Source organism: Nuphar pumila, chromosome 7 (genome assembly GCF_984573655.1).
Source record: "Nuphar pumila chromosome 7, dmNupPumi1.hap1.1, whole genome shotgun sequence".
NCBI lineage: Eukaryota > Viridiplantae > Streptophyta > Magnoliopsida > Nymphaeales > Nymphaeaceae > Nuphar > Nuphar pumila.
Genome location: NC_143255.1, coordinates 16,596,606 through 16,611,953, shown reverse-complemented (window position 1 = coordinate 16,611,953; position 15,348 = coordinate 16,596,606). Strand labels below are relative to the sequence as shown.

General features: G+C 37.2%; 1 protein-coding gene across 1 annotated transcript; it reads right to left on the bottom strand.

Moving 5' to 3' along the window:
• Window positions 1-4,645: 4,645 nt before the first annotated feature.
• LOC149831298 (hyperosmolality-gated Ca2+ permeable channel 3.1-like) lies at window positions 4,646-15,023 on the bottom strand. The gene is made up of 5 exons (XM_090012989.1): window positions 14,943-15,023; window positions 7,487-7,762; window positions 6,377-7,203; window positions 6,018-6,273; window positions 4,646-5,156 (listed from the first exon to the last, which is right to left on the bottom strand). Exons 1-5 carry the CDS (start codon window positions 15,021-15,023, stop codon window positions 4,806-4,808), a joined length of 1,791 nt encoding a protein of 596 aa, XP_089869115.1. The 3' UTR covers window positions 4,646-4,805.
• Window positions 15,024-15,348: the final 325 nt, after the last annotated feature.

The following is a 15,348-nucleotide window of genomic DNA, read 5'->3' as shown; positions in this document are numbered from 1 at the left end:
CGTTCCACTCACTTCCTTATTGTCACACTCACTTTCTAGATTTTTTTATATTAGGAAATAATAGCATTTCTATAACAAACTTGCTGCTTTCACCCGCACTTCATATTGCTTTCTAAGTGTTTCCTTTTCATTTTTCATGCATAATGGCTTCACAATTGTACCACGCTTCGCGCTTCATTCTCGCTTCCCCTTCACACATCTTCTCGTATCCATTTATGGTTGATAAATAAAAAAACAATAGGCAAGCACGTATCCCTTTCTATATCCTCACATGTTGCAGACCGGATGCTGTCTATCATATGGACCTTTGGTAAATCTTCAGTGGCTTGTTCCTACAATTTGTTTTTTTTTTTTTTTAATTCTTTATTGTCATGTGCTAGTCAACTTGCATGAGTTGGTGGGATTATGGATATGTATTCTTTTTTTCCTTTTTCTCGGTTAAGTTGGTGGTGAAGGTATCTTCTCATAAATTGTGATTTTTTTTAACAAAATAAAAAAATTTATTAAAATCATGCATCTGCAAGTAAGACTCTTAAATGAGTCGAATGGAACAGGTTTGGGCTTGGCTTTTTTACCAGAGAAAGCTCATGAGTCGGCTAGTGTTCTTGTTTAGCTGAGCCGAGCTCCGCTTGTCCTTGAATGAGGCAAGCCAAATATGAGCGGCTTCATATAAAAAAAAATCCATGTTATTTATTTATAGAATATATATATATATATATATATATATATTGCATACTTCTCTTTATATATTACATTAAAAATATATATCACATAAAAAAAATATATTTTTAATCTACATAAGCTCACTTGAGTGAAGCCGAGCCAAACGCCTTGTGTTCGGGCTCTACTCCTTTAAGTGGCTTCACTTGCCAGCTGTATGAGCCGGTCACGAACAAGCTCATGACGAGTCAAGTCGCCAGATGTTCGGTTCATTTACCAGACCTATCTGCAACTAAGGGCTGGTAAACAAGCCTAACTAACCAAAGAGGGCATGTTCGGGCTCGGCTCATTTACTAGTGGGTTGAGCTTGTGGCTTAGCTTGTATTCTTGTTTAGCCGAGCCGAGCTCATGATCTGGTTCGTGTAAAAACATTTCATGTTATTTATACAAAGTATATACATTTGTATATATTATACTTGAAAATATATATAATTTTCTATAAATTACACTTAATAACCCACATTTTATGTGTATATTTTTCATTCATCTTTCTTTTTTATATATATTTTATTCACAACAGAAAACATATAAAGTTTGTGACAGAAACAACAAAGAAATAATTGCAATAAAGCAATTCTGTTAAAGCTGATCCACTCAATGTTTTTGGATGCAATTCTATAGTAAATCCTTTATTCGGTTGGACCTGGGTCTGGCTTATGCAATTCTAGGTGAGGTCCGGCCTGTTGATATTCCTACTAAACGCTGTGTCAATGTTCGGATGAACACAACCATAGCAGCGTCGTGAAATGAATCGAGGCATCTCATTTCACTACTATCACATTCCCTCACAGGAACCACCAACTCTCTCATGCACTCGGCAACTCTACAAAAACCCAACTGCCTTTTGATCTACAGACACCGCCTCACCCTGAGCATCTCATCTCTCTACCATTTTGACACCCAACACCACCAAACGCCAATTTCCAAGCATCGGTTGTTTCCTTCAACTCCCTGATTACCAAACACGGGAAAAATGGCGATCTCGTTGATGCAAAGGTAGTCTTTGACAGCATGCCCTTCAGAAACGTCGTCTCCTGGACGGCATTGCTCACAGCTTATGCTGAGAATGATGAGATCGAGAATGCACGCAAAGTGTTCGATGGAATGCCTCATAGAAACTTGGTCTCCTGGAATGCTATGATCTCTGGTTGCGTATGTAATGGAAGGCTGGAGGATGCGTATGTGCTCTTTCGATCTATGCTGGAAAGGAATGCGGTTTCCTGGACTGCTATGATCACTGGGTTTGCTCACAAATGGTATGTTGGCTGAAGCTAAGAATCTGTTCGACCGGATGCCTGGAGAGAAGAATTTGATAGCTTCGAATGCAATGCTTACTGGATATGTGAAGAATGGCAAGATGGATAGTGCACGTTGATTTTTCGATCGGATGGACCGAAGAGATGTGGTCTCCTGGAGGGCTATGGTCGATGGGTACTCCCGAACAGGCTCAATTATGGATGCTTGGCATCTGTTTGATAGAATGACTGAGAGAAATGTGGTTTCTTGGACGGCAATGATTGGTGGTTATTCACAGAATGGTATGTGGGATGAAGCGTTCAGTATGTTTTTGACTATTTGAAGGCAGGGTGTGATGATCAATTCAACTGCTTTGACTGTTGTTTGTGATGCCTGTGCTGAAGGTGGTAATATCAAAGAGGAAATTCAGGTTCATGCTTTAGTTTTTGTAATGGGTTTTGAATAAGATGCAATCGCGGGGAATGCTTTAATCACCATGTATTCAAGGAATGGAAAGGCAACCCATGCTTCTAAGATCTTTAATATCATGAAGAAGAAGGATGTAGCTGCATGGAATGCCATGATTACAGGATGTGTTCAAAATGGAAGAATTGATGAAGCCTACAGGTTGTTTATTAAAATGCCTAGAAAGGATGTCGTTTCCTGGACTACCATGGTTCTTGGATTATCAAACATTGGATGTATGCAGGACTCAATTTCTCTATATGAGAAGATGCCTGAGAGAGATGTGATAGCTTGGACTACTATGATTTCTAGTTTTGTACAAAATGGTGATTTCGATCCTGCATTTCTATGGTTCATTAGGATGCTTAGGGAAGGGGTTCAGCCAAACCCCGTGACTTTCAGCAGCTTGCTAAGTGCATCTTCCTGGTTAGCAGCATTGAACCAAGGGGAGCAGGTCCATGCGCAGGCCGTGAAGAGGAATTTCCAGTCAGAAATCTTGGTCTCAAACTTGCTAATCTCTATGTACTCAAAATGTGGGAGTATAGAAGATGCATATCAAGTTTTCAGAAGTACCAAAAACCATGATCTCGTATCATGGAATTCGATGATTAGTGGTTTTGCTGCTCATGGCTGTGGAAACAAAGCATTAGGACTGTTCAATACAATGCAACTAGTTGGAGAGCAACCAAACTTTATTACGTTTCTTGGGGTGCTCACATCATGCATCCACGTGGGCCTAATAGACGAAGGATGGCACTACTTCTATCTGATGAGGTCTTCATATGGAATCAACCGTGGGCCTGATCATATACTTGTATGGTTGACCTTCTTGGTAGAGCTGGATTATTAGAAGAAGCATTCAACTTCACCAAGGCAATGCCATTAGAGCCTTATCCAGCTGCTTGGGGAGCTTTACTTGGTGCAAGTAAAACACATGTGAATCTCAAGCTCGCAAAGATAGCTGCACGTCAGCTTTTTGAACTAGAACCTGAGAGTGCAACTCCATACGTGGTCCTGTCAAAGATGTATGCCATGGCAGGTCAGAAGAAGGATGAGAAAAGACTTGGGATGGTCAAGAGGCTGAAAGATGTGAAGAAGAACAGAGGACATAGCTGGATCATTGTGAACTCTGAAGTTCACTTCTTCTTTGCTGGGGACCAATCTCATCCGCAGTTTTCAGGAATAGAGTCTATGCTGAGGAAAATCTAATTTAATATGGCTGATGTCTAAGAAGTTGGGATATGTGATCATGACCAGAATGCAGACTGTTCCATGGTGTGCTAACCAACCTCTATAAAACAAGGAACATTGAGATGATTGACATTTTTGGTTGCCTCAGCACATCCCCTACGGCATCTTGCCACTGAGCCTGATCAACTGTGGCTCTTGGATGTCGAATTAATGAGATAAGCAATGCTGGAGAAAGGTCACAAATCAATCACTATAAAACAAGGAACAGTGAGATTTCATATTTGGATGTCTAATGTCAATCTCTTGTGACAATCTTTTTCCCATTAATCCATTCATTTCTGCTACAATGGCCAGTGTATGAAAAACATCACAAGGCCACCTTAGATGGCAACAGATGATTAAACCACAAAAGCTCGCGTACGATGCTGCCACTGTAAATCAGAGAACAGTGACGAGATTTCCAATATTTGGATGGCTTTGTGTAATCCTTTACCACATGAAAGAAACCGAAGAACCATGGTCACCATGTAGAGAAGGATTATCATAATTTTCTTCAAGAGAAGAATAAAACATTTGCAGCAAAAGAGAAGCTGTTGCTTTCATCATCTTGTTGGGCAGCTCAGAGCTAAACAAAGCTTCCTGAACAAAAATTGGATAAAGTAGTACAAATGAAAATTGTATCACCATTACCACGAAATCCTGAAAAGATTATGACATTATTCATTGCTTAGAAATAAGACCAAATATTTCACTAACTAACAACTAAGATAAATCCTAATCGTTGTAATTACTGTGAATTTCCCAATAACATCTTGGCAGATGAATTAATGTTTTCTGATCCAGTTCCTGTTCACGGAAGATATGGGTTAATATATAGAGAGAGATAAAGCAAAAATGAGCCATTGGAGTTTCTCTAAATGACAATAATAAGAAGCCACAATTGAGACAACTTTCTTTATAACAATTTTGGTCATATGCCGACCACCGAAAGAAAGATAAAACTGACAAAGTTATAGATGTGGCAACCAAAATAGAATATCCACAAACAGAAATACAGCTTGGGTTCTTCTCGAAAGAAGCATAGAAAGTTTAAAAAAGGCAAAACATGAAAAATGCTCCTACACATTTACACAAGATGGTACTACAACTACACGGATGAATATATGCTTGGGCCTACTCTTGAGGGCTAGCTGTCAGCGAGCATCTCCACCTTGTTCCACATCTTCAAACTTGTCCATGCTCAAGCATGGTGGGACATAGGCCTCAAAAACTGCTTCCAGATTTGGTTCTTCCTCCAAATTCTGGCAGGCAACTTCCAGTGGAATGAAAGCAAACGATCGATAGAAGCGTTTATAGCAAACGTAGCCAAAGATTACACTCAGAATCGGAAGGGGTATAGCAAACGGTGCATAATTGAAGTGCTTTACTCCTAAGAAACCAATCATGGTTAATTGGAAAAGCAAAAGAGAGGCCAGAATTCGACTGTGAATGTGCGGCCACATGCGTCCATAGCTCTCATAGGAGGGTACATACACTTTCAAAGCCTGCATACATAGAAAGTTTTATGAATCAACTCTGCTCTGTGAATAGAAGTAACTAAATCTGTTCATAGCTGTCTTGATTTTCTGTGAAGTTTGTGGTATCAATGATTATATTTCAAACTTGAACGTGCTATAAGGCTTATTGTAGTTTTGGACATTAGTTATTTTCTGGACCATGCTTTAGTTTTAATAGTTGCGTTTTTTTAAGCCCTTTTGGAAGATTGATGATTCAGCCTTCAGACCCGAAGTGCTTTTTAGAGGCAATCCTAAGAACTAGAAGATTTTATTGTTATTTTTATTTAATGTTTGTTTCGTAGTCACTTGGTGAGGCTTTCCCTGAAAATATAAAAATAAATGGTTTTCCGTAAGAAATTCTCAGAGTTTCTTTAAAATAAAGTACAGTAAAAAAAAATGAATGAAGAATATCACAAACATATCATGATATTTTCAATTTGGAACTTTTTCAAAATATCATGATTCTTTTCTGTTTTTCTCAAAAACCTTTAGAACAGAATATATTCAATTATGATTTGGTCTGCTCAATGTTAGGACTTGGTAGAGCACTTTATTTATTATATTTCATGATAGAATATGTTTTTCCGTACTATAGTAGCATGTTTTTTTCAGTCAACAAAATCAAAGTCGGGTTTCCTCTGAGCTTCTTTTAGGAGAAGGCTAGGGACGTTGGTGAGCGTGGCAAGGTCCGACCTTGGTCAAAATCACAAATTTCAGTGGCCAAACACAACTTTTAGAAGTTACTGTTTGTATTTATTTCTAGATGCAGTGAAAAATATACTAATAATCACTATGATGAAAGTAAGAGAAAAAGGAAAGCAAAAACTCAGCAAAGATTTCAAGCCTTACCTGATTTCTGAACAAAAGCCATCCAATTGCAAAGTACACAACACCGAAGGGGAGTATCATTGGTGCAATTACCGAGTAGCATATCACAACTGTTGCTATCAGCATGTCATTGGGAACTCTAGCTACATAATTAAGATCCCCAGGAGCCCAAGCTTCCTTCAACTCGGCCTTGGTTTTGCAGAGGTACCTCCTCTTAAGATGGTAAAGGACCAATGGGACCAAGCGAGAGAGCTCAAGCCCATGGACAACAAAGAACCTGAAATAAAAAATGAACAAGCCACCATTAATTTTTTTATGCAGGAGCAGGAAATCGAAAATGAAATGGAAAAATCTGCGAGTTCAGAAAATGAAAATCTTACTTTAAAGCAACAAATGTAATAAAGAAGGTGGCGCTTTTAGGAAGAGATTTCCCAAGTGTGGGAACAATTTTGTCAGTGTGTGTGGTGAAGTCCTTAAATGAGGTAAGCAGGGTAGAGCCCAGTGTCACCCCAATGAAGACATTAAGCACTGTGAAGTAGAAATACTTGGTAGACGCTGATCTGGCCGCATGGCTCCGTGAAGGGATCCCTTCAGCCTTTGACAAAATCATGAAAATCGTTGGCAGGATAGCCAACAACACCAACAAGGCAATTTGAGGCAGGAAAGCCTCCAGCACCATCTTAATCGTCGGTTGGTCGACAATTGGCTTCAAGAAAGGCAAGTACTTCCTCAAATTCGAAAGAGTGGTGAATGCAGAGACAAATCCCATCGGTATCGTGTAGAAGAAGATGACGAGGAATACAATGCCATAGATCACATACTGCCTGATTTGCCTCATGAAATATGGGATGGATAGATTTTTCCACAGCAACTCACGAGGCTGAGGAGCTGCCGTCACCGTCCATTTTTCGACCATCTGTGCATGGATGGTCTGGGAGGCAGATACAGCGGCTCGCCAGCTGTTAAAGAACACAAGAGCAGAAGCGAGCTGCTTGTCCTTGACGGTGGTCTTCTGTTCGGCCTCTAACTTTGGAGCTAATTCTTTGATTTTCTGGTTGCAGTACTTGATCGTGTCAACTTTCTCACCAATGAGTCCCAGAAATCCAGTCCTGTGCTGCGGCCTAGTTTTCGGGTTTTCTGCAAACACGGCTTCTGAATGAGCAAGTTTCTTCTTGCAACTTTCCAGCTCTTGCCATATTTTGTTGGCCTGTAATAAATACTTGTCATTGCTTATTTACTAAAAATACATGTTTTGATTGAATATTCTGTCACTGTGAGACATGAGCTGTTGATTTTAAATCTCTTCAACAAATTTGAACCTGAATATACCTCATCTAATACATGTTTTTGTTTTCTACCGAGTAAACTATAATAAACACATCTAGAGGTTCAGATTGATCCGAAAAGGCAAAAACAACGGCAACTATGATTCTTAGCAAGATCCTAGTTTATACATATTCCATGTAGGAAGGAGCGAAGAAAAGTAGTACCTCTTTGTTGTCAGTGACCACCATAGATCTAAAGAAAGAATCGGGATGGAGCCTCCTGAAATATGAATCGACCTGCTCTTTACGTGTTTGTTCTGGAGGAAGAGAAGGCATATCTCTAACCAGTACTGCAAATCGTTCGGGCTTAGTTTCATCCGCTTCTAATCGTGCCGCTCTTAGCTCAGAGACATGTTTGTATGCTTTCCATAGTATGTAAAACGTAACAAACGACACCCAGTAAACTGCTAATAAATGTGCCCACATCCTGGAGCTTTTTGGCTGCGTATTGAACACACACCAGTTCACAACAAAGAAACATGATAGGAAAAAGTATTGCATTTGAATCATGTGATGATGACAAGTAATTAGGTTTTTAAAGGGTCCAAAAATCAACGGCTCAAAATGTGCCAAAATTTCTGTCACTCAAAAGATCACATTTTTACATTAGAAAAGCACAACCCAAGGCTTGATACTTGCAAACAAACCACGTTGAACACATTTATGTGTTTAGATTGAGTCGATACAACTTCACCTTATGATTTCTAGCTCATTAGTTCCTTATCTTCATTAGTAGCAAATATTATATATATATATATATATATATGAGAGAGAGAGATACATGGCTTTTATAAAGATTCATAAGTCCACAAATTTGTTACCTAAAAAAATTTAAAATTGATCTTACGGTTTTGATGCACATAATATATATATATATATATATATATATATATATATATATATAGAGAGAGAGAGAGAGAGAGAGAGAGAGAGAGTCACTAGAACATGAGAACTAGAAATATGGGCATTTTCAATACTTTTTTGCAAATTCAACCATGTGCATGTGCTTGGCACGGTGAGTTGCTAGGAATCAACCATTGGATGGTGTATTTTTGATGAAAAAATATGATTTTTGAATACTTGAATATTTATGAAGATTATGAGCCACTGATTTTAAAGCCTTAAAACATCTGCTTTATGCATCAAAATAGAATGATTCAATAATGGGTTCTTATAAAACCATACATGTAGATCACATCCTTATGGTTAGATTCAAGAGAAGAGAACAAAAAATCCATAAAAATCATGGTTCACACATTAGTTGTCATATTCTAGTGTTTATATATATATATATATATATATATATATATATATATATATATATATATATATATATAGAGAGAGAGAGAGAGAGAGAGAGAGAGAGTTAACTTGCATTGCCTTTTATATAAAGATTCACGATCCATAAATTTGTAACCTCAAAAAATTAAAAAAATGATCTTATGGTTTTGACGTATTATCATCATTATAAGAAATTAGTTATTTTATTACAATATTATGGAAATATGCAACATTGTTTAGTGCATTTTTATTTAAATTTTTTATCAAAATGCTCATGATATAGACAACCGATGCATCAAAACTACCATTAACTTGAAAATGCATCAAGTGTATAATTTTGTGCTGGATATAAGTTTGTGGTGAACTTGTTCACAAAGGGCCATGAGAGAGAGAGTCTCGTTGCAAGGGCAAGTTTTTGTCTTGCATAGATTTCTTTTTTACATTCTATGTTTTTCCTTACATTTATGCACGAGTACCCTAAGAATTCTGTTGGTCACTTAATGAGGAAAAGAAAAAAGAAGAAAACATATAAAATATTTTCTCTGTTCCAATGAGTCATCTCTTCACAGTGCTCCTGTTGCTCCATTCCTAGTTTAACACATCTACCTTGTTAAAGAAAGTGTGGAGGATACGTGAGACCTCAAGAATCATGTGAAGGTGTCCATTGAAGGAAACAAGACATGTAATGAAGCTAATGAAGATAGAAATCTAGTTTCCCTTTCTAAATCTATTCATAATTGTGATAGGACTTTTACAATTGATAAGAGTCCTAAGAAAGAATCTTCTGGTGATTGTAAACCTCCTGTAAAATCAATGAAAACAAGGCCACCTCTCCATTGAGTGTGTGAGGTTTCCCACCGTGGATGTAGGTTCTCGAAAGGAACTGAACCACGTTAAGAGTTTGTGTCTGTTTCTCTTCTTCTCATGCAAGTCATTTATGATATCAGAGCTGTAGACGATATGAAGGAGATGGATCCTCCAAAGAATGATAACACTACCAATGGATCAGGTGCCTCACCAGCTTCTACAAATCTCCAATATTTTTTTACTACAAAATCATCGGATGATAATTTTCTGTTCTGGGAATCTTAATTCATCCCCTTGTTAAAGAGCTATGATCTCATTGGTTTTATCGGCGAATCTAATCCTTGCCAAAAAAAGAGGTTTAAACCGGCTGAACCTGAAAAAAACCTGCTTTAAACCATGCCTATATTCAATGACATCAGCAAGATCAACTTCTGTTAAGTTGGCTGGTCTCCTCTCTCAGTGAGACGGTTCATAGTTAGGTGATTGGCCTGACTACTTATGAGGTATGGATGGTTCTTAAGAAGTACTATGCTACTTGATCTAGAGCTCATGTTCAACAGTTAGAGAGGTCAGTTTCATTATCTTAAGAAAGGCAACGATAGTCCTATTTTCTAAAAGCAAAAGTGCTTGAATCTCAACTTGTACTTGCTTCCAAACCAGCCTCAAATGAGGACTTAATCATGCAGTTCTTGGTTGGTCTTGCTGTTGCAGAATATGGTTCTATTAGGACATCTACTGATACCCATTCAGATCTTGTTACTCTTGATGAACTGTTCAAACTTTTATTGACTCATGAAGCTGAACTTAGTGTGAATGAACAACATGAAGTTGTGACTCCTACTGTCCAATATACCCAAAGGCAATTCGGTAGGGGCCGCAGAAATAAATCTGGCGGTTGTTTTTACTAGAAGAAGCAAATCAATAAGGGTCGGTTCTCTAGAAATCGAGGTGGTGGTTATGATAACTGGTCGTTTAATGCTGGTGGACAAAATCTGTCTCAAAATCAGCATACCAGAGGTTCTTCTAATTCTATTTCTTGCTAAGCATGTGACAAATCTAGCCATGGGCCCTTCAATGTAGGATTTTCAAGTTTTATAAAGGTCCTGAGGGCACATGGCTGCTCATGGTGGTGATTCGTTTTGCTAAAGCTCATAAGATGAATTTTCGTGGCGCTCAATATTTTTTCTTAGGATATAGTGCTCAGCATAAAGGATATTTGTGTTTAGATATGAAATTGAGCGTATGGTTGTTTTTTACTAGGAGAAGTTTCCCTTTCTTAAACCTATGGTATCTCCCATACTCCCCCACCTACCCCTTCAGTTGGTGTAGCGCCCTTGTCACCCTCACCCCCAGTTGTTTTGACTATGTCTCTGACTGCACCCGCTCCCACTCTCGTAGACCAGCCTTCATTGCCAACCCCTCCTCCTCCTCCCTCGTCGACACCTTCTTCCCAACCTGGTTCAATGCTTGATGAGCTTTTAAAGATTGATTCGTCAGTTTGCTCATCAAAGTAGTGGCAAGGATTGATTGATTGATTATGACTTTGTAACCATGTAATCTTAACTTCTTGTATGTGGTAAAATCTCCAAAAGGTGATTATCATGGGATTAAAAAAAAACCACCTTCAAACAGTGCGGATTCATGGTGATTGAAACCGCGAATGGCTTTGTTGGTACTAGCACTTTTTAATAGACAAAGTCTATTTACATTAGGGGTGTCAACGGGACCGGTTTAATTCGGATCCAAATGAAACCAGATTTGGATAAGATTTTCAGGTATGGTATCGGGTCCAAACCTGGGTCTAATCAGGTCCATTATAAGAAAAACCATATCTGGACCTAATAAGAACTACATGAACCAAACCCGGACCATACCTGGTAAACCATATTTTTTTATCATTTTTACATTGAAAAATTATGGGTTTTAATTGGAGCTCGGGTTGGGCCTGTGTCTAGTATAAAATTTCACAAACTATAACCAGGTCCATGTATTAATCGGACCTTCGGATCTGAACTTGGGTCTTAATCAGGTCTTCTTATTTATCACCATACCTGGACCCTGTAGGGTTTGGTTTGTATCGGTTCTAGGTAAACCAGGCCCGTTGATGCCCCTAATTTACATAGTGAGGATGGTATTAGCTACCCTCGTGTATGGGTAAGGAACCCTATATATATATATATATATATATATATATATATATATATATATATATATATATATATATATATATATATATATATAGAGAGAGAGAGAGAGAGAGAGAGAGAGAGAGAGAGAGAGAGAGAGAGAGAGAGAGAGACTGTTTTGACCAAATCTGCGTTTAACATGGTTCCAATAGTGGTAATAGGCCCTTGGATATAGTGTTTTAATGTAAAAAAAAATTGTTTCTTTTCAGGTTTGAGAGAGAGAGAGGCTGTTTTGACCAAATCTGTAAAAAAAAGTTCTTTTGAGGTTTGAAATTTTGGTAGATTGCGTGGTGTTGATTTTTCAATCCTAGTAAAATCTGACGTACATAAAAAAAAAAAAAAACATGATCCAAACGCCAGTTTTTTATTAAACTTAATACGTATTTCACATCCAGATGGTTTAATGTAAAAAAACCTTTGGAAAAAAAAATGCATTTTTTTTACTAGGGGTTCCATACCCACAAGGTAGCAAACATTACCCTACATAATGTTCCCTAATAAGAAGTCTATGAGAGAGAGAGAGAGCATAAATGGAGTCACACACAAAAAGAGCATGAAGGGCATAAATAATCTCACGGGAAAATATTGGATACCCTCAGGTGTAACTCATTGGTAAAATGGATATTATCTATATGGCTTGTTTAGTAAAAACATCATGGTAAAAACAAATCTTTTGAGGGCTACAAAATACATTAGTCCACAACCAGTGATACATATTATCTTTTTTTGAAAAAAAAAAAACATGAAAAAACAGAAATTGGTTTAACATTTTAAACAATTTCTTGTGAGATTTCCAAAATAGTCGCCAACATTTCCATTCAACTATAAAATATCATGATGTTTACATTTTTAATGATTATTTTTCATGAAATATATGCATTTTTCATTTCATCACAAAGACTATATTTTTTGAAATTTAAATTATTTATTTTACCGATACTTTGCGGAAAAACATGAGAAATGTAAAACAATTGGATTTCCCATAAGATTTAGGCTGCCCAAATTTGATGAAAAGGTTAGGTGCAATATGATTGGACAAATATTTGTGCCTTAAGCACCTGATCACCCTCCATTTTGGGAACAGGGCAAAGCATGATGGAGGGCAATCAGGTGCTTAATGCACAAATTTTGTGCCAGTACCCGATCGGAACTCCCAAATTTGCTATGTTGTCAAGATTTTTTTATTAACAAAGTTATATGTTTATATCAAAACCACTCAATTCAAAGTGCATTTTTTAATAAATGAACCATGCTAAACACATCCACGTGGTCAATTAATCAAATAATGCTTCTACCTATGAGATTCACTATACAATGGTACTATAAACTGTAGCCAATTCGTTACATAACATGTTATCTTTGGTGATTGTCACATCAGGCAATGGTCATAAAGCTTGAACCAGTTTACAAAGTTCGCCCCCTTTTTCCTTTCGGTCTTCCTTAAACTTCTTATGAAGTTGAATGAAAGAAGTCCTGATGATACCACCACCACCACCACCTCCCCCACCCACCTACCCACCTCAATCCTGTTATAACCTTACCATATATAGAGAGTAGAATTTGGACTGCACAATAAGCCAAGCCATACCGGGCCGTCTATGACCAGTTGGAACTTGTCCAATTAAATAAATGAGCCAAGCTTGAGCAGGGCCTCATGCTCATCATAATTGGAAAACTCGGCCAGTCAACTCGTGACTCGCCCGAGTTGACTCAGATTGGAACCTAAAAAAGTAAAAAAAAGTTACATAACTCGGTTAGGACCAAACTTGGCTGAATCAGCTAACACTCGCTGAGTTTATCATTGACTGGGCTGAGTCTTAGCTACCATGTTGAAAATTAAAGGTTTTGCTAAAAATTCAAAACATTAACTAAAAGCATTAAAAAAGTTTGGGCCAATTAAAAAAGAACTAAATTTGAGAATCATATATATATATATATATATATATATATATATATATATATATATATATTCTACAAACAATTATACCTACAGTCAAGTGGGAATGTCACGTGAGTTGTTTTGACTCAATCAAACCTCATAGACATGTTCAACATGCCAAATTTAGTAGAAATCAATGTGAGTTTTTTTTTATTCAATCTAACCTCATAGACATGTTCAACATGCCAAATTTAGTAGAAATCAACCCTTGGATCATGTTTTTTCGACAAAAAAATGTTATTTGCTAAGTTGATTGTAAATAGAATGGATTGTAGCAATATATAAATATATAATGGTACATGCTTGAGTTATATAGATTTAAGCTCCAAATGCAAAATCTAACCTTTGGATCATGTTTAACATGTTCTATTTGTTATTTCTATATGTTAAACTTGATTGAAATATGATGTTTGATGTCATTTCTAAACTATCCTTATTTTGGTGAATTGTGAGTCATCTATTTTCACTATAAAAAATAAGATCTATAAAGTATTAGGCACAATAAAACATGTTAATGTAGTAAATAAACCATCATTAGATCTATCATTTCGTGGCTAAATTCATACAAACACAAACAAGAGTGTGCACCACCATAAGGTATCATAGTACAAAACCATCATATATTTTTCACATACACATATAGGAAGGGTGTAATATTGGACGCTCATTTCATCTGATGTTATTAGACGCAGTTGTGCCACTAATGGCATGCGTAATCAGCAGTGCAAAAAAATTTTGCACAAAAGTGGCCTTTAGGTGCTGTCTTTTCTACCACTAGAGGCCCTTCAGTTGTAATGCTTGTTTTGCGCAAAATCAGCGTGCGCAGATCAACGGTGCATACTTGTCCAACGTCCGCATCCACTGTTACTCTCATATATATATATATATATATATATATATATATATATATATATATATATATATATATATATATGTGGATTAATCTAACAATAAATTAATTGCTGTTAACAGTAGATGAATTCAATCATATTAAAATAACTAAAAAAAAAGCCTTAAAAATAATATTTTTTAATATATGATTGATTTTTTAAGTCAAAAAGGTAAATTTGATGGATTCATAAAGTTACTTTTTTGGGAAAGGAGTTTGACTTTTCAAATCCCTTAAGTTCAAAAAACTTTTCAATTCCCATGAAGATACATGGACTTTTTACACAGAATCAACATTGTTCTGATTCAACCCGTTACAACTCGCATCAAATTGAGGAGCCCCCAATCCAGCCCATAGGATTTTCACTGACCCGAGGTGACCCCAATCCAATCCCAAACCCTAATAAATAATAAATTACAAGAGAAACAAGTTCAAAGATCCAATAATCTATCATTCTTTACTTATTGATCAAACAGACCAACACAAAAAAAGATTCAAAGTTCCTAAGAAAAAAATTACGAAAAAGTGAACCAGCTGGGTAGACTCAGGATCAAACGGCTGGACCTGTAACATCGTAACCAATGCATCACGCCACGGCATCCTACAATACTGCAAACAGAAATATGCCTATGCACGTGGACCTTGCTGTCCTTGTGACCTATAAATGCTGGCAATGCTATTCACTGAAAGAATAACCGAATGAATGGGAGATTCAAGAAAAGCCTGCTTAGATTTCATAAGGAGGACGGATCAGGTGCAATGTGACCACACACTTTTGGTGTGCTCCGGAACCTGATCACACACCATCTGCTGTTGGGCCCCACAACTGATTGTCTCTTACCAAAGAAGGTGGGTGATCAGATGCAACAACACTACGGATGTAAATGGTTCAGATTCAGGTCGGATGTGGCCAATACCAAATTAG

Excerpts from the sequence above, each read along its gene's own strand:
- LOC149831298 (XM_090012989.1), bottom strand. The coding sequence starts at position 15,023 with ATGCCGTGGCGTGATGCATTGGTTACGATGTTACAGGTCCAGCCGTTT. Across the intron at positions 7,763-14,942 it reads CCCAGCTGGTTCACTTTTTC|CCAAAAAGCTCCAGGATGTG; the intron begins GTAATTTTTTTC and ends TTCAATACGCAG. Across the intron at positions 6,274-6,376 it reads ATTACATTTGTTGCTTTAAA|GTTCTTTGTTGTCCATGGGC; the intron begins GTAAGATTTTCA and ends TTTTTATTTCAG.